We start from the raw sequence: 22,810 nt of genomic DNA on the forward strand, positions 1-22,810 counted from the left end.
CACGGGAAGCGGAAGGAGATCTACAAGTATGAGGCGCCCTGGACCGTGTACGCCATGAACTGGAGCGTCCGGCCCGACAAGCGGTTCCGCCTGGCGCTGGGCAGCTTCGTGGAGGAGTACAACAACAAGGTGGGGGGACGGGCACGGGGGCAGAAGGGGGGGACCCTCCTCGTCCCGGGGTCGGGGGGCGCCTGGGCACCCCCAGAGTCCTCAGGTGCCCCCCGAGGTGCAGGGGATGCACCAGACCCAGGGTGGTCTCCTCCCTGCTGATGGGACCCTGGGGTGCTGCTGGTTTTTGGGATGGTGCTGCTGGGTTTTGGGATGGTACTGCTGGGTTTTGGGGATGGTGCTGTTGGGTTTGGTGCTGCTGGGTTTGGGGATGATGGTGCTGCTGGGTTTGGGGATGATGGTGCTGCTGGGTTTGGGGATAACGCTGCTTGCTGCAGGGCTGGGGTTGGCCCCTGAGCTCCGGGAACAGCGGTGGTGGTGGTTTGAGTCACGTAGGCACCGCGTGCTGCGAGGTCTGTGCGGTGCAAAGGGCTGGAAGGGGAAGGTGTGAGGGTGAGGTGAGGCTGGGTGCTGCTGCTGGAGGAAGGGGAGAAGGTATCCTGGCTGGGGCATAGCTGGCTTTTTGTTCGTTCCATGTTAGAGAAAGCTCGTGGCCAGGACTAAAGTTTGTTGGTTGTATATGTATATATACATATATATATATATATAAGGAAATTCGACTTCTAACGTGGAAGAACTTCTTCCCATGGAGGGTGGCAGAGCACTGGAACAGGATGCTCAGGGAGGGTGTGAATCTCCCTCTCTGGAAACGTTCCAAACCCACCCCCCCCAGATCACTTCCCTGTGTCACTGCTCCAGGTGACCCTGCCTGGGCAGTGGGGTTGGACTGGATGATCTCCAGAGGTCCCTTCCAGCCCCAGCTCCCGGAGAGTCTCAGGCTGTGTTGGGAATGTGCTGTTCCTGTTGTACTTCCTCGCTGTTGGGGACTCCTGTGTGATAACTTTTTTTCAAAAGTATATAAACCACTTTCAGTGATTCCTCAGCACTTTTCCCTGAGAACAAGGGTGTAATGAGGCATGAGATTGTATTTTCAGTGTTTCAGGGGAACCTCACACAGGCAATAGAGGCTGTGTCCTCCTCTCAGAACACTCAATGCAGTCACCTCTGAGCAGAGTTTAGGGTGCTAATCTGGTGTAATGAATCATAGAAATAAAAGAGGGATGAGGAGATGGATGAAGTTACAGAGCATCCAGACATTTGTATGACACTGAGGGTCTTGCCCATGGTTTTATGTGTTTATATCACGTGGCTTTGTCAAGGGGTTTAATGGAGGTCGTGGCAAATCCTGTCAGAAAGTTGGGGGCTGGGCTCTGTGCAGGGGTGTAATGAGGGAGGGACAGGGGTGACCTCTCTCAGGGTGGTTCAGTCACTGCCCTTTGCTGAGCACGTTGTGGTTCAGGCAGTGTGAGCTCTGTTGGTGAGTTGTCTCCCTTTCCTGGTGAGCCTTGTGCTTCTGGGAGTGCTGCTGGGGACAGGCCTGAAAACTTTCCTTTTGTTTAAAGACCAGCTTGAAAATGTTTTTGTAGTCTGTGATCTGAGGAGGTAAAATAGCAAACCTGCCAACAGCTTGTTGTTTAGAGGTGGCAGCATTGGTTAATAAGGGGATATACATTTATGCTACCTTCTCTTTAAGTTTGGGGCATTCCCTGGGGTTGCTCTCAGTTTCAGTGAGATCAGATCTGCTTTTCAGCTCAGGCTTCAAGTGTAAAGCAGCTGAGTCAACCCCCTCCCTTCTGCCCTTCACACTCACAGTTGTAGCAGACAGAAATTGTGTAGGACTATGTAAATTATTGCTGTCTGTAAATATTCCCCAGGGCTTCTCTTGGCCTCTGAGCTCCAGGAATAACGATTCTGTTGACTTCAGTCCACAGAAGCACCACATGCTGTGAGGCCTGAGTGGTGTAAAGAGCTGGAAACTAATTGTGTGAGGGTGAGATGAGTCTGGATGCTGCTGCTGGAGAAGGAGGGATGGTGTATGATTAAAAATTAAACCTGGACAATAAATGCAGTGAACATAACCTTCACTTTTCTGTGTCTCTGATATTTCAGAGTGATTTTTTTTTTTCTTTCTTTTGGGGATTTCTTGTTTGATGCTTTTTGTATGAAGGCAGTTAACAGGGAGTCCTCTTGGCTAATTGAAAGTGTTGTTATTGCTCAGTGTTTTGATGTTGTCTCCTTTACTTTGGGGACCAGAACACTCCCGGGAGTGGTGTTTCCCTGCACTGTCGTTATGCTGCCTTGCTATGACTCTCACAGCTTTGCTGAGTCCTTCAGAGGGTGATGAAACATCCAGGGAATAGTTTCATGCTCCAGATTGGGAACTCTTGGGCAGGCACATGTAGGGCTGTGCTACCTGCACAGAAGTTGTAAACTCTTTCAGCTTCTGTCTATGTTAGTGCTGTACCTAAAGGAGCAAAGGGAAAGAACTGAAGCTTCCCTACTTAAATATTCCACTGTGCTCCAAAGGGCCTGGAGCAGTTGGTTTTACAGCCTGACTTCTGGGCTTAACAGAAATTTAAGATTTTTGCAGGGTATGTGTGAAGTTTTGTCCTTCTGCGTATAATTTGCCCTTCACGGTTGAGATGGTTGATATTGCAGCTTCTGACATCAAAACACACTTATAGGTACAGTTGGCACTAATTAAAAGGATAATGAAAACTGATTTTCATTTCAGCTTTCTCTTTGCACTGACAAGGTCCCAGTTACGTTTCTGTTCCTGATGTTGCAATGGTTTGTTCCAAATAACTGCCTTTCTTCCTTATTAACAAAAATAGTCTGGAATAGCCTAGCTTGCTTAAAGTCTAACCAAATCAGTGAATATACCTTTTCCTTATTACTCTTCTGATTTAGGGTTTGTTTTAAAAAGGTGCTTTTAAAAAGACTCAATTTGTTGCAGCAGAAGTGCTCACTGGGAGGGAATTACAGGGAAAGAAAGAGAGAATTTTTTTTTCTTGTTTGTCTCTGATTTTCTGTTTCTGTAGTAATTACCAGAGTTTGAAGCACCCACAGGTTACATAAAATGGCTGTTTACACCTCTGCTTTGAGGGGAACTCAAATGTATTGGCTGCCAAACCCTAATTCCCTGCTATCCCCAATTCCCAGACACCTCCAGCCCCCATGAACCCTGGATGGCACAGCCTGAAGTTGTTTGCCAAGAACTGTTTGAACCCCAAAGGAGTTTTGTTTCAGCTTGTGCACCTTTGCTGATGGAATCACTGGTACAAGAAGCGAGATGCCTTGCTCCAGTTGGAGGAATTAAACAATTTGAGGTGGTGTTTCCTGAACTTCTTGGGTTGGGGAACTGCTGTCAGGCTTTATAATCCCTCCTGGATCACTGGTGTGATGGGAGGGAATGGAGGTGTTCACAGGTCTCACTGTTTAAAATGTTCCACAGGCTCCTGGTTGTGGCTTCTTGGGTCAGGAATGACCTGTGGAAAACATCAGGAAAGGCTGATTTTGGGTCTCTGTGCAAGACCAAACTGGAGCCCAGTTTAGAAGGCAGGGACTGTGCTGTCCAGTGTGTGCTCCCATCACTGGAGTGGACAGACAGGTTATGAGCAGATGCTTCCCAGATCCAGCTTTTCCCAGACAGAACCACAGAGGGTTCAGGGGGGTTGTTTTGCCAGAAGGTCACTTGTTCTGTAAGATTGAGCATTGCAGAGAAAGATTGATTGCACGTTGAAGATTAATTGGTGCAGTGACATCTTTCTGATTGTACATGACCCTAAAGTAATTGTGAAATGTCATCTTGGTACTTACTAATTGGATTAAAGTGTTGTAGTTTTGGGGTTTTCCTAAAGTACTGAGAACTTACTTCACTGTTCCTCAAACCATGTCAGAAAAAGAAGCTGTTACCAAATTCTGCACTGTTTAGTTCTGTGCCTGATTTATGTTGGAGGCATGATTTTTTTCAGAAGTTAAGGAATGCTGATTAAAGGCACTTTATTGCTCAGATGCACTGTTGCAATTAAGCTTTATGCTGATAAAGACTTGGATTACGATAGCAAAATCCACATCCAGTTTTAGCATATCTTGATGTATTGGAGGAACAAATAAATATTTTGCATTCCCAGCTACTGTCGTGGCATAATTGCAAAACTAGTGGAGATCAAACACACTGGTCCTTGTTTTCTTGTGGAATGAGTTACAGGGAGATGCAGAATGGTTCAGATTGTCTCCAGGGATACAATGACAGGGACTTTTTCCTTAGCATCACCTCAGTTTTATCTGGGCTGGACCTCAGGCCCTCCCTTGTGCAGCAGCAAGCCTTGCCTCACAGAAGGGACACACAGAGCTCTAACAAAATCAGCATCCTGGAAATCATCCCATGGTTCCAGCCTGCACAAGAGGATGAGTGGAGGGATTCTGTAATCACTGGATGAGATCAAGTCCAAAGAGAAGAGTCACAGCTTTGAATATGCTGAGCTTGGGAAGAATGGATCTCCTCCAGCAGAATTCCTGCCTCCAGTGCCTCCTGCTTGGAGTTACTGCCAGTTCCAGTCTCACACCTGACCTGCAGCAGGGGCAGGAGCTCTGATGTTGACAACCCAGTTTGTGTTCTCTAACCCAGCCTGCACCCAGAAATGTCAAGGATCAGAGATCCTGTGGTGCTGCATTGCTTTTCCTTCAGTCTCAGAAAGGGTTAAACATGAATATGCAGTGCAGGGATATCTCCATCACCCCAGTGAAAGTGGGCCCTTTGCTGGTTTGAGATTTGCTTCTGGTGATGAGGATGTTGATTGCTTTGTGTGGGCTTAATACACTGGTGTTGAGCTGCAAACAGCATAAGCAAAGGAGAAATGATTAGAGGTCGTTTGTCTTCTGATCCTGACCTTGCCACAAGATTTTCTATCACCAAGGACAATTTGCTTCCTTTGTAAAATCCGCTTAGTATTTCTGATCCCTAAAGGAGTTAGAAAGCTATTTGTCAATCACTTCAGAAGTCAGGGAGATTTTTTTGACTGATTTATGCTGGAGTGTGAAGGATAATAAGGAGCAGTTGTAATAAAGAGAGGGCAAGGCAGAAAGCACAGTCTTTAGGAGCATACTTGGGTATATCTTCTAGTGTTTGTTATGGGATGGAAAGGATGGAGCTTCTCATTGTGGTGGGGCATTTAAGAGCATCTCTAAATGGGCTCATAAAACTGCAAATATTAAAGATCCACTGAAACATTTCTGGTTTTTCATTGGGTGGGGAAAAAATATGGTAGATTTCCAATCTAGTTAAATATGTGCTTCATTAACCACATTACTTATCCCAGAGTATTTAGGGTTTTTCCAGATAAACATCTCTGAAAAAGTCCATTAAGCCAGGAGGAAGCTGCTGTGTGGAAAGTACTAGGAAGTTCCTACTGGGAGCAGCTTACACAGTAATTGTAGTGAGTCGTCCCCACAATGTTTGTGTTTGGGCAGCATTTCACACAGTGGGACTTTCATCCTGCTTGGCTCCCGTCCTCACTGCAGGTTCAACTCGTCCTCCCGGCACCGTTTGTTCTCTGAACACTTTCTGACATGTCAATATTTTTCTAATAACATCATGTCTGGGACCTCAGGCATTACTTCAGGTGTTGTCATGACCAGGCTGCGTGGAGATGGTTTCTTGTTTGCTGTGTCTTGCAGCACTCTCACAACGGGGCAAGTTTGGCCCTTCCCACTGTCACATCACTGTGCAAAAAATACTCATTTGGAACTCAGTTGTGTAGAATCTTGCAGCAGACCTGCTTTCTTGGTCTTTTCATACAAAACATTTGAATTAGGTAATTATTTTAGCTTCCCAATATTTTTTTTTTAAGGTTTGAATTCTGTTTTGCTTTCTGACTCTCTGATGTGATTTATCTGAGTCTTAATGTCATGCACTTGTGACAGAACGTTTTAGGTCTTGTGATGTTGAAAAAACATCATGAAACATTCATGAAAACTGCCGTGATCCATCACAACCTGCAGGGTTATGGCCAAGAATTCCATGATTGGGACTTTAATTGTGCAAACTGCAGCTTGTTCTGCTCCCTGAGGATGACACTGTCAGCATCAGAGTCGGAATGACGTTTGTGCACTTGAAGTCTGTGACTTAAACTGGGCTTTGCAATGTGAAAAAGGGAAGGGTGGCCTTTAATCCTTTAGGACTGGATTTCAGTTTGTTTGGGGTTATCTCTTCAAAGCACAGCACTGTCTGGTGGTGGATACTTCACTTTGCTGACATGTCCCAGCCGGGAAGCAAAGCCTTCATGATTTCTCATTCCACTGACCTGAGATTCCTTCTGTATTGTCCTTGAGGTGACAGAAGGTGTCCTGAAACACACTCAGTCTTAATGCTCTCATTAGAAATTAATGTTTTGGTAAAATGCTTTCTTTTAAATCTGGTTGCTCACAGGTGCAGCTCGTTGGTTTGGACGAAGAGAGCTCAGAATTCATCTGCAGGAACACCTTTGATCACCCCTACCCCACCACAAAGCTGATGTGGATCCCAGACACCAAGGGAGTCTACCCAGACCTGTTGGCCACCAGTGGGGACTACCTGCGAGTGTGGAGGGTGAGTAAATCCTCCCTAGGAAAAGATGAACCATGGCATCAGTTGTGTTGCATATTGATCTCATTTTCATTCAAGATTTTCTTTGCTGCAATAATGTGACTAAGTACCAAGCCTGTAGGAGAAGCAAAAGTATCACGGTAGTTGCTGCTTTAATCAGCTTATTGAACTTGGAGATGATGGTTGTGTTTTCCAGAGCTTTAGGATGTAAAGCTGAGAGGAAAAAACCCAGGATTAACTCCCCATGTTTTGTGCCAGTGGAACAAGTCAGGTGATGTTGCTGTTTAAGTCAGATACGTTTCATTTTCTCTCGAGGTGGGTGAAACCGAGACCCGGCTGGAATGTTTGCTGAACAACAACAAGAACTCAGATTTCTGTGCTCCTCTGACTTCATTTGACTGGAATGAAGTGGATCCTTACCTGCTGGGTGAGACTGAGAGAATGCTGCCTTTTCAACACACCACTGAATTTAGTCTGGTGGAGTCTGAGCTGTGACTCTGTGACCGGTTAATGTGGTGACCAACCAATGGGCCAACTGCTGCATCATAGAAACTGCCATTGTCTTGGGTTAAAATGTTCTAAAAAAATTAAAATTATCACCTCAGGGAGACTTTTTTTATTTCTTTGGATTGGAAGGTGCCCTCTCCACTACAGATGGGTCACTCAGGTTGGACTAGGGGTGTTCCTTATTTGGGGACAGGGAGTCTTGCCCCTCAGGGCTGCTGAGCTGCTGTTGCAGCGCTCAGTGAGGATGTGCATCAGCTCCTGTGGCTTATTTCAGAGTGTTCTGCGGTGGATAGACCAAGCTTTGTGTTTTGTGAAGCCATTTCAGCAGCAGCAGGAGAGCCAGGAGCCCTTAATTCAGTTGGAGGAGGGGGCTGAACGTTTAAGGTTTAATTATAGCCTGCGGGACAAATTGTGAATCCAAGATGACTGATCCAGAGGTTTGTTTCCCAGAAGAGAACAGCCATTTATGTCAGGGGGGATTTGCCCAGAGATTAACAGTGATAATATGTCTTAGTAATTATTTACTACATGATTTATTTTTTGTGTGTTCCATCTCTCATCTCTTAAGAGCTTTACTGCAAACCCCACCTTCGGTCCAGAGCAACAATCAATTAATAATAACACGCTACCACAACACTGATTGAATTTTGGTTTTGGCATGCACATGAGATGGGCAGGATGGGAAAGTTCATCTCAGACTTGCATCAGGCTTCCAAATAGATTGAAGCAGACATGAGCTATTTACCCTTTATTCCTGTGTGGAAGGCTGTTCCTGCAGCTAAAAGGTTTGGGTCATTGAAATGCAAGGAGGGCTGTTGGCTGTTTGACATTCTTGGGTTTAATTCTATTCTCGTGGCTATTTTGATCTGTAGATGTTGGGGGATATTACATTAATCCAGGAATTGATTAAATCATTTGGGGTAATATCAGTTTTGCTAACAGAAGCTTTTTTTGTTTCAGGTACCTCAAGTATTGACACAACCTGCACTATTTGGGGTCTGGAGACAGGACAGGTTCTGGGAAGAGTAAATTTGGTCTCTGGCCACGTGAAGACCCAGCTTATTGCACATGACAAAGAGGTGATGGGGGTTTTTGATTGTTGGCATTGACTCTTCTTAAAGCAGTAGAAAAGGAACAGAACTTTTCCATTTTCTTCCTTTTTCTTGCAAAATGTAATGGCCCGAAAAGATCATTTATCTAATGTTAAGTCATACAGTTTTGAGTACTTAAATGCTGTTGGCAATTGAAACTACTCTTTTTACTCATCATAGACTCTGGACTGGAGCTCTTGTTTTACCAGGTTATGCTCCAGAATATTTTAGGCAAATGAGATAAAACACCAAACTGGACTTGAAATCAGCTGCATGTCAAAGGCAATAAACAACTTGCAAGATTCTCCCATTTTAACCTATTAATATTCATATGCAATAATATAAATAACATCATATATCAATTTTCAACAATAATATCAAAAATCCGAGTCTGGGAAATTGATACATTTTAGTTTCAGTGAATGATATGAAATTAATTAAATTTAATTTAATTACATAAACATATGTTTAAGTGGGGGCTTTTTTTCCTCCTTTTGGCAAACGCAGCAGCTGAGAACTTGCTGGGGACATGAAGTCTTTGGCAGAACAGGTCACAGCTAGCTGTGCTGCCCGTCCAGCAGGTGATTTTTGCAGGGAGGGGGGAGGCACTGTGCTGTCTGGAGCTGTGTGTGTCTGTGTGCAGGTGTATGACATCGCCTTCAGCCGGGCAGGGGGAGGCAGGGACATGTTTGCCTCGGTGGGAGCGGACGGCTCGGTGAGGATGTTTGACCTGCGCCACCTGGAGCACAGCACCATCATCTACGAGGACCCCCAGCACCACCCCCTGCTCCGCCTCTGCTGGAATAAGCAGGATCCCAACTATCTTGCCACGATGGCCATGGATGGGATGGAGGTGAGGCACCAGCTCCTCTCCTGTAGCTGCTGGAGTTGGGACTTTTGTGGCTTGGTGTTATTTCGTAGTTCATAGAATCCCAGAATCAGCTGGGTTGGAAGGGACCTCCCAGATCATCAATCCAACCCTTGATCCAACCCCGCTGTGGTTCCCAGCCCATGGCACTGATGCCACATCCAGTCTGTCCTTAAACACCTCCAGGGATGGAGAATCCACCCCTTCCCTGGGCAGCCCATTCCAATGGCTCAGCACCCTCTCTGCAAAGAAATTCTTCCTAATCTCCAACCTAAACCTCCCCTGGCCCAACTTGAGAACAAGCTGGCAGTGGCAGATTAAGGACCAGTTCTTAGTGCACTAAGGAGTTAAAGAAGTGACTTTGGTGTTATAAACTTTAAGGCTCATATATATTTCAGAGGAGACTGTGAGCAGCTGGGCAATAATTTTCACATAAAGTTTTAGTCACCTTTTTCTTTCCCAGCTCAGTGTTTAATTTGTCACCTGTGCTGCTTAAGGGAAGCACAATTTGTTTGCCACAATTTGTGGCATAACTCACAAACCCCCTGTGAGATCTGAGTCCTTTTGAGACACACAAAACACTGACCCTCCAGAAGCTGTTCTTTGGGAACATTATCTGCTTGCCAGCTGAATCCTTTAGGAAAGAGCCATATTTATAGCCTGAGCTCAAAATACTTAGTTTTTTGAAAAAATTTCTAAAAAATATTTTTAAATATTAAAAATTGCTTTAAGACTATTTAAATATTTTTAAATATTAAAAATACTTTTAAATTATTTAAAATTATTTTTAAATTATTTATGCAGTTAAAGATTTATTAAATCTGTCTTTTTAAATTAATAATTAATAAAAATCTATTAATTCAGTTGTGTTTTGTTTCTGAAGGTTGTGATTCTAGATGTGAGAGTTCCCTGCACTCCTGTAGCCAGGTTAAACAACCACAGAGCGTGTGTAAATGGAATTGCTTGGGCACCTCATTCCTCCTGCCACATCTGCACAGCAGGTGAGTGTGATCTTACAGGGGAATCTGAGTCTTTCACTGCATTTGCAAAATCCTCTCCCTCCAAAAGGTTATGCACTTCTCTGCCTGCTTTTTGCTAAAGAATAATTGCACTTTAGAAGCTGTTTATTAGTGACTTTCCTAAATTTTTATGGAAATAGGCACCTTCTGGAGTTTACTGTGTGGAAGTCATGAGCCCAAGTGCCCAAACTGTGCATCTGCTCTGGCTAACCCTATTTATTAATGCTCCTTAGGTTTTTTGCAGTCCTGTTTTCAGCTATTGTGAGTTCCACTGATCTTTTGTCTCTCAGCTCTGTCCTGGATAATGTATAATGATCCGAGTGTATTTTGTTGGAGCATTTACTGTATTTCTGGCTGGAATATGGATCAGGGCTGCAGCAGCCATGTCCTATCTGGCCTCTTGGGCTATAAGCCTTGGTAGCCACATGTGGAGATGTTGTTACACTGTGACTCTACCCCCAACCTTCTCTCCCCTGCAGCTGATGATCACCAGGCTCTCATCTGGGACATCCAGCAGATGCCTCGTGCCATCGAGGACCCGATCCTGGCCTACACAGCAGAGGGAGAGATCAACAATGTACAGTGGGCATCCACCCAGCCAGACTGGATAGCCATCTGCTACAACAACTGCCTGGAGATCCTGAGGGTCTAACTCTGCTGCTCCGTGCCCCACTGAGGCAGGGCTGTCTCATTCCCCTCCCCTCTAAAGTAAGAACACCACCAGTCAAGTGGCCAGTATCTGTTGTTGCTTTGCATCTACTGTTACAAGGAACTGTTACAAGGATCGATGGCAGGCCTCTCCTGTCTCTCAAGACTCTAAAATGCAGAGACGTGCTGAGCCTCTTGGACCTTCTGGGTTCTGGTTTTCTTGTCGAATTCTTTTTCCCTCAGTAAAAGTTCTGTATATTTGTTTGTTGACTGTATTAATAAGCTTGCAGGCTTTTAAGTTGCTGCATACGTCCATGTGTTTGTCAGCCAGCTGGGGCAGCACATCAACCAGTTTAATAGATGCAGGTGCAAAACAAGGTGGGGGGAAAAAAAGACATTGATGTAACAGCCACCTTGGCAGGAATCTTTATCATTCCTGTTGTTGCTGCCTCTAAACTGTTTAAACGTTTGTATGTTTTTTATATATTGGGCTAACTTTCTATTGAGTAAGGTTTTTCTCCCTAATTCTTACTTTTGATATGTGATCCACTTCCACATGCCCACAGCAGGACCTGTTCATGGATACAAACCACAGTAACACTTCAGGCTCCCTGGCAGTAAAGGCCTGCCAGAACTAACTGTTGCCTTGGCTCCCTGTACCTGGTGACCTGGGCAGAATTTCCTGGTGCTGTGAAGTACAAGTACTTGTTGCACAATTTCTTTACACTTTTCTGATGCTCAAGGCAGTTGTTACTATGGTAGGCCTTATTTTTAAATTAGAACTGAGTTTGTGTGTACCCTGCAGTTGTGTTAGCACACAGAACGGTGGTAGGTTGCAGAAAGAAGATCCATGCATGACATAAGCTCCCAGGAGGTAACAACTCCTGAAAAAAAATGTATTTGTAATGGACTTGGGGTTGGCACTTCCAGTCAAATGATCTCCCCTCGGAAGACTTCCTATCTAAACCAAAATAAAATGGTTTCACACTTTGTAGCTTGCTTGATTGGCAAATAACCTGAGCAGGGTTTTGTGGTTAGCCTGTACCTTGGAGCTTCTTTGTGCTTGGCCTGTGTTCTGGGAGGTCTTGAAGGGAGTGCAGAGCAATGTTTTTGTGATGTGTGTTTGCTTTGTACTGTCAGCTCTTGCTGACTGAGCGAGATGGGTCAGAAAAGCTGCTCTGCTATCCAACAGAAAGCTCCCTCTGAAAGAAATCATTCCCTAGTGCAATGCACAAAGGTGGATTTAGAAGGAAAGAAGCTGTGCCATTGAGACCAAGGTTTGGCACTTGTCATCCTCTCCTGACTTCTGGGGATGTGCCCGAGGGCTGCTCTTTGGAATAGTGGATTGCTCTACATTAATACTTCTCGATCAGAGCTGAGTGGATTAGGCAAGATAAAAATCTTTGTTGAAGTCTTAATATAACACAGGTACTGGGATAAAAGCTCTGCAGTGCTCTCCAAATGAAGACATGACAGCCAGAGCTGGTCTGGAAGGCTGTGCAGCCCAGTTTCCATGTAAATGTCAGAAACTATCAGAATTGTCTTTCCACCTAATGAGTATTCACCTGCAACTGGAGGCAGTTTATAAATAGTAGGACACTGGCAGACCTGGATCCTGTCAGTTTGTGCAGGAAAGGCAAGTTGGGAAAGCGATTGCTGAGGAGCAGTGAGGCTGACACTGGGAACACTGTCAAACACAACAGAATCTGCAAGGGTTTGTCATTGTGGGCAGACAGAAATACCCTTCTGCAGGCAGCTTCTCACCGTGGAGCTCAGAAAAGCATTGCCTCAGGAATTTGATAGGAATTCATTAGGGACAGCTTTAGTCCATCACTCCTTTTGATCCCAGAGAACCACGAGACTCTCACACAGTTCCAGCTCACGTTGTGTCAGTGACACTCTGTGTTCAGTTGTGGGATTTCTGACAAAGCTTCTTTTGACTTGCAGGTCAGTTTTTCTTACCAGCAGCAGTGCTGGGAGTGGTGTGTTCCACAGACAGGTTTCAGCAAGATGTCAGAGCAGTGTTAGCCAAACAATTAATTACCACTTTTTACAGCAGCACTTCCTCAGAAACTGGAAAATGCTTCTGCAGAGTGAAGTGAAAATTAGGATTTTCTTAGCAGGAGCATCTAATGGCATTCACAGCTTTAGGACTCATCTGAAATACAGGCTTGCCATGCATTGTTTAATTACAAGTGGTAGGGATAACATGCTGTGTTACCAAGAGGGAAGTACCTGCAACATTAGGACTTTCTGTGTCCCCTTTCTGCACGAGTCAGAGATGAATGTTTCTCTTGCTTAGCTGAAAAATGCATCTTTTATAATTATATTATGCTTTAAAAAAGCTATAAGATAATTTAGTTGGAAGTGAAGTCACTAAAAGACTCCATAGGCTACACTAAAGGACAAAGGCAGTTTATTCCCAGAGGAATAAAATGTGTTACACTAAGATGATGAGAAGAGAGCTGGTATAAAGGGACCCAGTGTGAATAGCCAGGTAGATTCTCCTTCTGTTGGAAAACAATCCTGTTAGGGACATGAAGAGGATCCAATGTCAGTTCTCCATCCATAAAACTGCTTGAAGTCTATTTGTGGAATTGGGTGCTTATTCCAAACTTGTCAAAGGCAAGTGAAGGAATCTTGTAGGCTCCAGTGGGTTCTAAATAAAGCCTATATCCTGTTTGTTTAGCCAGTTGGGATACCTTCTGGATCTCCAGCATATTGCTTTGGGCATAATCCATTGTCATTCTTCACATGAAATTACATTTTAAATCACTAGAGACTGTTTGGGCACAGGGAAATGATACTTAAAATAGCTTCAAAGAAGTCACTTGAAAGGTTAATGACTGAAAAGACATGAAAATCCTCATGGGTGAGATGTTCTGTAGTGCAAATGGCACTTCCATATAGACAAGGAAGGGAGAGACTTTGGTGCCCTTTTGCCAGCACCTGCTGACAGTGGCAGGGTAGGGAATGCTCTGGTTCAGGTTCCTCTGCAAGATAAAATAAACCCCGAGACTTATCACTGGAAGAACATGCAGTTTATCACATTTCACCTGCCTAACATTCGATTAGATTGGGTGTAAACCCCCCATAATCATTATTTTTCCCCAAAGTTTATAAAAAGAAATAATTTTGTATTTAATTTCAATTATTTGGTGCATAAGCAGAGAATGCAGAACAACTGCTTGCAAATGCCTCATGTCTTTTGAGTATAAAGTAACATTAAGGAAGGAGTGAGCAAAGCAGAAAAGCAGGTGCTGGTGTTGGTCCAGGCCAGCCTGATCTGGGACAGAAATACTTCTCTCTCTGACTTAAGTAGTTCTGTGTCACTTCTCCAGGGGGTTAATCCAAGATGCTAAACCATTGTTTGGTTGTTATGTTCTTTTTTAAACCAAGCTCTCCACAGATTCCTACTCTGGTGTGGGCAACCTGTTGGCTCTCAGCCAGGGGGGTCTTGATGATGTAAAACTCGTTAGTGAGGTGAAGACCTGCAGCCAACAGGGTGGATGTGGAACTGTGTGTGGTGTGGTGGCAGCTCTGTTAATTGTCTAAATGAGGTGGGCTAGGGGAGCTTGCATCTCTGGGAATTGTACTTCTGTGTGCAGGGATTTAAAAGGCAAGGATTTGAGTGCTTTGACAATCTATTTAGAAAGAAAACACGGTGGTTTCGAGCGCTACGAAAGGAGACTGATAATACAGGTTGTTCCTTGTGGAACCTTGAAATGTGCTTAACGGGGGAGGCATTGCCTCTCATAAGTCAAAGTTAATGATCCTTTCAAAACTTAGCTGTAATTACTCTCCTGAATGTTCTGGATAATAGTAAAAAGCTCTATTTTTGCCTGGTGGTGCAGTGAGAAAGCTGCATCAGTCTGGAGTGTAGATCAGTGCAGAGCCCAGGTGAGGGGAGGGGTCCCATGTACGGAATTCACAGATGTGCTCGGGCTTGTTTGAGATGTAAATGAAGAGCTGAGTGTGTCAGTTTTGTTCTCTTGCAGATGGCACTTTAACAAGTATATTTTTGGTAGGATTAGGAGGAGAGTCATCTTTTCCTCAGCCCTTTTATGGTAGGAGTTTGTCTGTGTTGTGTAGAAAATGTTAAATACAACAGCCACCAAAATCCTGAGCTGTGGTCAGCGTGGACCCTCATTTGTTTCTACTGAAAACCAAAAACGTGAGCACTTGACAAGACTGTAAATGTTAAACTGAAGCTTCATGTTCTGAGCTTGACACCATCCTGTAAGACCAACCCAAGGGTTGCAGTGCTGGTGTCACCCCGAGAGTCCCTTTTCCTTAGGAACCCCATGGTGTTTGGGAATCCCCTTTTCCACCATCTGAACACAGTGGCAGCAGTGACAGGTTGGTTTTGTAAGGATGTAGCTGGATTATTTGGGTAACTTATTTTCATGAGAGAAAAACTGCAGCTGCTGCCTAAATCCATAAAGCTGAAATTCTTGAACTCGACGGTTTGTTAGTGCTGTTTTAACTTTTTCCAGAGACACTGAAAAGGATGAGCAGCAGCACAGCCAAGCTCCTGGCTCAGCAGATTCCACATTGATGGTCCCATCAAAGTCCTGGAGGGTTTAGTTTTCCCACTGCTCGTTAGCAAAGTGGTCCCAGCACCTCAAATCCACCTTGTGTTATCCTGCCAGTGAACACAAGCTCCCTCTGACATGGATTCCCTGCTTTCTGCTCTCACAGCAATATTCCAAAGCAGGCCTGTCTTTATTGTCCACTGGACATGGAAAGGAGGTGTCCAAAATCAGTTATGGAATGGGCAGGTACTGTCAACTCTGTCCCACTTTTCTCTTGATCTTTGCAGAGAATCCAGGGAATTAATTGTCTGTGGCACTTAAAGAGCACTTTGTGGTGCAGCTGTACATCCCCTGCTTACCCCAGAGGAGTCAGAAATGTCTCTTTCTCAAGGTTGTGGAGGGGAGTTTAGGATGCCCCTGACTCATTTTTTTAAGGAAGAGATCTCCAGAACTTCTGATTAGCACCTTTCACCAGCACTAGAAAAAAGCAGTAATTAAAATTACAGCTAAATACCAGTCACTGGAGGCTCATCTGGTGATTCATGGCAGACACCAGAGGCGAGAACAAAAACACTTTGAGAGTTGCTGCTGCCTGTTTCAGGTGACAGCTGTGTCTGCCAAGGACCTCGGTGGCCTTTTGTGCAGCCTCTGATACTCAGCATCAAGCAAGAATTTCCACAGTCGTAAAACTGAATTTAAAAAAAAAATCATCTGTGTGGCTTCCATCAAGTTTATTTCTTTTCAGAAAACCTGATGAAATGAAGAAAAAAAAAAAAAAAAGCTATTTCCTGACAAAATATTGTGGCCATGAGCATCTGTAAGGCCGTGGTCCAGCTCTCATCCCTTGGATCCTGTTGGCAGAACATGTGACTCCAGCCCCCTCTTAGAGCTGAGGATGGATCTGAACGAGGCAGAAAGGCAAGAACCAGGGAAGGACAGAGTCCTAATGCAGCTGAGCAGAGATGTGTTGCTTTTCTTGACAACCTGGGAAATAGGAATTAAGAAATCTACTATTTAAAAGGAACCTTTTTCTTTTCGTTGTTGTTTTTCCACTTGGGTTGCTAGCAGTGTAAAATGTAATTTAAGCATTTTTGTTACCAGTAGCTGAGTAGGAGATGTTTACTTTTATGTGTGCTTTCCCTTCTGCTCTCCCCATTCACAGTCCCGTTGTGGTAACTTCCTGAAGGTGTAATCTTTGTAGCATGATTGTACAAACACCCATATGAGATTCCTGACTCTTTGTTCTCACTGAAGTATGTTAAAGCAATAGTAGTTTTACTTCTGTCCTCCTTTTCTCCACCTGCAACTTCGCTACTCCCCTGTCCTAGAGGAATCCTATTATCCTGCTATTCATTGACATGGATAACTGCAGTGTCCCTATATTCCTTTATTTTTATGGAGAAAACACAGAAGGGTTTGTTACAATGGATTTTAACACCCGAGTCATGGAACCATATTGTTGAAACTCTGTAAATTTTAAGGCAATTTTCTGAAACTCGCTTGAAAGTGGAATGTTGCATTCTTTTATGCTATTTCCCGCTTCCTATGTAGTTTTATTCAGATTTTTTAACCTTCTTTCTAAGTTTCAGCCTCCTGTGTATTAGGTACAGTATTTTCTGCCTTTCATACTTTGTAATAAAAACGGAACATTTGTAGATCGACTGCAGTTCACTGTGTGGTGAGTTAAACCTGGGGGGAGCTGGGGACTGAAAACGAGCTTCCTTCACTCTGTGTGGAGTTTGTTGCTGCGAAAAGGAGCTTTGTCTTGCCCCTGCAAAGCTGAAGTGTATTGATCTCCCGTCAATACCCAAACAAACTCGATCATTCCAGCTACTCTTAAGTTGCAAATTACCCCAAATAATTATATTTTTAAGAACTCAGTCACAACAGAACTCAGCAGAACGGGTAATGCAGCTGTACTTCAAATATTTGCCTTCTTAAAAATCTGCTGCAGGGTCCCTGTGTCCCAGTGTTGTTCATGCTGATGTTTTCCCACTCCTTTGCTCGTTCTCTGCACAACGAATGGGAATTACCTGCTGGCGTGTTTTCATTTTTAAGATGAGGGGAAGAGGAGTGTTTTTAAATTCAAATAATTGGTCTCTAAGGGGGTTTTGAATACAGGCAAATTGAAGACAAAGCAATTAGGCACCTCGGTAGCTTTAAGTCTCTCCTGTGCAGGGTGACCTCTGTTAGAGGGTGTTTTTCTCACTGGTGTCGTGGCTGGAACTGGGACTGAGATGGAATGGAGTGACAAAGCTTGGAAAGTTGTACCTTAGGCCTTGGCAAGCAGGACTGATGACTTCACTAAGTATTTAGATTAACTCTAGTTCAACTAAATTGTTGGGTTTCTTTCTAATTCTTTGTGTACTGGCTTGGAAATAAAAGCTTATTAAGCTTCATGTCCACAGTGGAAAGAGTTGCCTGCAAAGATGCTGCAGTGGCTTTTAAGCTATATATGGGCTTTGTTCTAGCAATCCCTGTTTGGATAAGATGCTTTTCTTCTAAGAATTGTTTGTCTTTTTACCCTAGAACTGTATTTGCATCCTCCTAGATTATTTTTCCCCTTGGATCTGTGGAATTCTCCAGAGAAACCTTCTCAGCTCCCACTCTGGTGGGAGGAGGCAACCTGTGCAGGTTGGAGCTGCTGGTGCAAGAAGTCGTGGACTGGCAGGTGATGGGAGAAGCAGATTCCCTGTCAGTGAGGCCAAACAGGTGCCAAAAAGTCCTGCAGAGGAATGTGGGGAGAAAAAGAGACAAGCAGAGGGTTCTCTCTTTTGTAAGTGTTAAGGAACAACCAACATCTGGCACAGCTGGGTTGCTCTGTGACCTTGGGAAAGTCACTGCTCTGATACCAAATGTAAGTGAAAAGCACATTATTAATCCTTGATCAGTAAATGGCTTGAAAATACTTAAAAATGAAAGAAAACCACCATGGTAGCAAGCAATAGGTGTAGAGAAAAAGTGGTGTCTGAGGTGGTTTTGGGACCTGTGACTATAACAAGCATTTAATTTTGTGCTTTTTCATTAATGCTGCTCTAGAAACTGTCCAGGCTGCCAGCTCAGAGGAAGCAGTGAGATAAATGCATATAATATTTTTAACATCCTTCCTCCTCTTCCTTCTTTTAATTTTACCACTCCACAAGCAGAAAGGCTCCTGGTTTTTAACCAGCTTCAGAGCCCCCTCTGCTGGAATCTGTCCACAGCCAGGCACAGCCCTCAGGAATGGGACAAGGGCAGGTACACACGGTTGGGAAAGGCTGCTCCAGGCATGTTTTGAAGGATTTTCTCATGATTGATGTGCTGGAGGAGAGTTTTGGCCAACATATCTCCTGCCACACTGCCCTGAATTTGGATAGCAATGATAGTTTTTCCATTAACTCTTTTTGAAGCTGAGGACACGACAAGGAAGTGCTGGGAGAAGCAGAACTGCCTGGCATCAGTGAGTGACTCAGATCTGCAGAAGAGAGTGCAGAATGCTTCCATGCATCCTTTGAAGATTGGCTGCCCCAACCCTGGAAGTGTCCAAGGCCAGGTTGGACGGGGCTTGGAGCAACCTGGGCTGGTGGAAGGTGTCCCTGCCCATGGCAGGGGGTGGCACTGGATGGGCTTTGAGGTCCCTTCCAACCCAAACCATCCTGGGATTCTCTGATTCTATTGACAGGGTCTCTCCTCCTCCCCCACTTTCTCTGGCTGTGGAGTCCAAGATGTAGAATAAGGAAGTTTTGGCATGGGACGAGGAGCCTGGAGCCTGCTCAGCTCCTCAGGAAGGATGTGTCTACCTAAACAAGAAGGGAAACAGGAAGGAAAGAAGAAATAGTACATCTGATAGCAAGGAAAAGAGGCTCTTTGAGTCAGGTACACTTCAGCAAATGGAAATACTACCAAAATAGAAAATAAGACGATGGCAGAGTGATTAAGACACTGGGGGAAGATGCCAGGAGTTAAATCCCAAAGGTCTACTCCAGACTTCCTGTGTAAGTTTTAACGAGTCACTGTCTCTCTGTGCAATGCCCTTAAATCCCTAAAATAGGGATTACACTTCCTTTTCTTCCTTGATGCTGCGTGACAGCATTAAACCATTAGACCTCTATAAAGTTCTTTTAAAACAAATGGGCTGCCTGGAAATGTAGGAGCTCCTGGAGAGTCTCCATGAACGTCTTTACTGATGATTTCACATTAAATGGCCTCAAACAATCTGAATAAATAGGAGAGTTAAGTATGTTCTGTAGCTGCTGTTTACAGGAGTGAAACTTCTCTGCTGGAAAGCTGCAGTTTTGGAAGGTCAAGGCCAGGTTGGACAGGGCTTGGAGCAACCTGGGCTAGTGGAAGGTGTCCCTGCCCATGGCAGGGGGTGGCACTGGGTGATCTTTAAGCTCCCCTTCATCCCAAACCATCCTGGGATTCTGTGATTATGCACAAAACTAGTACAGCATTAAGGTGGAAAAAGAATTACACTTTTTTTTTTTTCTCAAGTTACACAAAATAGGGGCACCTATTTTGGTAGAAAGTTGGATCCCTGCTCAGCAAGGATCTACCATCTTGTAAGGGGGGGGGAAAGGGTGTGAGGGTCTGTAGTGGTCCAAAAAAAGTCCTGATGGCACTTCACGTAGATAGTGATGGGAGAATGTCTGGAAAATGGGGAAACCAGCAGATAAAATTGTTGCTTTGCACATTAGCCTTGACAGGTGGGTGAAGTGATGAGCTGTTAAGGACAAATCATTCTATTTTCAATTTGAACGAAGAGGGGAGGGGGAGGGAAGCTTCAGTGAAATCCAGACACCCCGGGCAGTTGGGGATGGGAGGAGTGAGTTTCTCCAGGGTGGGTGTCTCCTACCATCTGCTGGGAGCTCCTGGCTCCTGTCACAGCCTGCAGCTCGCTGCTCTAATATCTCTTGGACTTAAATAAACTGAGTTTCTCCATGAAGGACATGGAATCAGTCCCACTTAACAGGACTTCAGCTGAGAATTTTATGTGCAAACATGTAAGAGCTGCAAGATAGACAAAAATATCAAATGGGAAGGTGACGATGGAGTGGTTTGAAATCAGGGCTGGTGCAGTGGGGAATTGATATTAAATTCCTCCCTGCCAGGGCGTGGGGTGGGCTCTTCCCTCTCTTAGGAAAAGCCTTTTTATAATGACCTTGGCACAAAAAGCGAGAATTAAAATCAAATTTGGTGATGAACAAAAGTGTGAGGCTTCAGTAATTCGAAGGAACTGGAATATCTTGGAGATCTGATGACTTTGAAGAGTGAGAAATAGAGATGAGATTAAATGTAGCAGGCTGGGAAATTAGGGACAAGGAGGAATTTGTGAGGGATACTGAGAGTGTTTTACTTGGAAATCAGTGAGGAGAGGAAACTGGGATTTAGTGGTTGATAAAGGATAGTGATGAGCCACCATGAAGCTGTGAAAATGAATGTCAAAAAGTGGTTCCAAGATCACTGATGATGCTGTCAAACGAGAGAGGAGTTCAAACTGGAACAGGGGCAAAAAGCTACCAGGAAGATATCACAAATACAAAGCTTGTGTTATGAAGGGAGAGTGGCTGGATTTCTCTTACAATGAAGCCTGAAAGGAGATATGATTATCTTCGTGATGTATTTAGAGAGACAATTCCAGGGAAGAGGGAAGTATTACTTAATTAAGAGGATAATCTTGACATGGAAACAAATGGCTGCAAGCTGGGCATGGAAGTGGGATAGAATAGAAAAAAAAAATAGAAATGCTTTCCTGGCATCAAAACAATAGGACAGGAGGGACTAAAGAAAAAGAGAAGTGTCAACACTCACAGCATCAGCCTGGTTTTGAGATGGGAACTTCAGAGTGGGATCTATGGGAGTCAGGGAGTCCAACCTTCTGCCCAAAGCAGGACAGCTGCTCTGGGTGAGCAGGGACAGGGCCAGGGAAGGGCTGGAGCTGTGCCAGGGCAGGGTCAGGTTGGATCTCAGGGAAAGGTTCTTCCCCCAGAGGGTGGTTGGCACTGCCCAGGCTCCCCAGGGCAGTGGGCACAGCCCCAAGGCTGCCAGAGCTCCAGGAGGGTTTGGACAATGCTCTGAGGGACAGGGTGGGATTGTTGGGGTGTCTGGGCAGGGCCAGGAGTTGGACTGGATGGTCCTTGTGGGTCCCTCTCAACTCAGGATATTCCATGATTCAAAGTCAGATTATTGGCTTTTCCCACAGCTTCTTCCTCTCCAAGGCTCAATCTGTGGATCAAAGCATTCCTTCACCCATTTCCATGTCTACCTGGTATGACACCATGAGATCTTTTTATTACCCCATCTAGACACTTTAAAAAAATACAAAAAAATCCATGATATCACACACAATGCTGTCATGCTTTGGCTAAGTCCCAAATTCCTCCTGGTGTATGGGTTTAGATTCCTTCACTTGCCCACACCTTTGAGCCATTTCCCTCTCCAATCTAGTTCCCTTCTCCTGGCTGGAGAAGAAATGTGGCTTATCCAGTTGCTGTAACCCCTGTGACATTGCTGCTGTGTTGTTTGTGAGCAAGAAAAAACCCTCCCAAAGCCCTGCACTTGCTGCCAGACCTTTGCCAGATTGAAAAGCAGCTGCTAAAACATCTGCTCGAGGTGGGTTTCCCAGCAGCAGGGTGGCCCTGGCTGCCCCAGGGAACCAGGGCTGGGCTTCTTTTTAGAACAACAAACCCCTTCTGCTGTTCCTTTTGTGGAAAAGACACTATGAAAACATCAGCCCACAGGTGGGATTGGGAGCAGGAGCTGGGAAAGAGCAGCTGGAGGCTGGATGTCACTTTAGAAGGTATGATTTGATTTAAACACAGCCCATGGCAGGGGAGTGCAGCAAGATGATCTTTAAGGTCCCTTCCAGCCCAAACCATTCCTGATTCTATGAATTTTGAGTAGAATTCCTGAGTTAGATTGGCCAATCAGCCCTTTGCCCTAAAATCTATGAAAATCTGTTGTGTTTGGTTTGTTTGGGGGGTTTTCCTCCTCAAAGTTGTTTGTATTTAGTGTCACTTTTTTAGCAAGAATATACTCTGCTTGTGGTCTCTGTGTTCAAATTGGCTGGTCAAAGCAAAATGCTAAAGCTGAAAAAATCCATCATCAAGTGAGTGAATGTGGCAGGTCAGCAGTTCCACTCCTGAGAGCAAAAACACTTTCTTATTAAGATAAACTCCTAAATGAAAGGGGAGGAAATGCTGAACTCTAAACACACCAGGCTGGAGGTCACTGCTGCAGGTTGGAGCCAGAGCTTGATTTTAACAGACACAGTGTGTGATTGCAGGGCTTAGAAACATGACTGTGGAGGAAATGAAACAGGGGGTTTGAAGGCTTAAAAAGCAGAAAAGCTGTTTGTTTGTTCTGCTACTTTGACATTTGTCACTTATTTCAGACCCTGAGGGAGTGGGGGTGACCCATGGGCCTGGGGACATAGTCCAGGTTTGAACAGCTCCTAGAAGAGAAATCTCTTGCCACAGATGCCCTGGGTGATGCTCTGGGTAATTGTGTCACTTTTTTTTTTTTTTTTTTTTGACAGCAAAAGAATCTTGCTTTCAGATTTTTGGGGG

The 22,810-nt window shown here is 44.6% G+C and overlaps 2 protein-coding genes across 2 annotated transcripts in view; both read left to right on the top strand.

Moving 5' to 3' along the window:
* Positions 1-3: 3 nt before the first annotated feature.
* On the top strand, positions 4-16,929 carry DCAF7 (DDB1 and CUL4 associated factor 7; the record flags this gene model as incomplete). Its single annotated transcript, XM_029964470.1, has 7 exons — positions 4-129; positions 6,440-6,598; positions 6,911-7,022; positions 8,063-8,181; positions 8,837-9,046; positions 9,945-10,062; positions 10,560-16,929. Coding segments are annotated over 7 exons (1,017 nt in total), but the record flags the coding sequence as incomplete, so codon positions are not given.
* The window catches only part of MAP3K3 (mitogen-activated protein kinase kinase kinase 3), a 51,236-nt gene continuing 41,691 nt past the window's right edge, over positions 13,266-22,810 (top strand). The window contains exon 1 of the mRNA XM_029964471.1: positions 13,266-13,281. Coding sequence (XP_029820331.1) covers positions 13,266-13,281 — 16 coding nt within the window. The remainder of the gene's footprint in view (positions 13,282-22,810) is intronic.

The sequence above is a fragment of the Manacus vitellinus genome, unplaced genomic scaffold, assembly GCF_001715985.3.
Source record: "Manacus vitellinus isolate BGI_N305 unplaced genomic scaffold, ASM171598v3 scaffold_72_pilon, whole genome shotgun sequence".
Classification (NCBI taxonomy): Eukaryota; Metazoa; Chordata; class Aves; order Passeriformes; family Pipridae; genus Manacus; species Manacus vitellinus.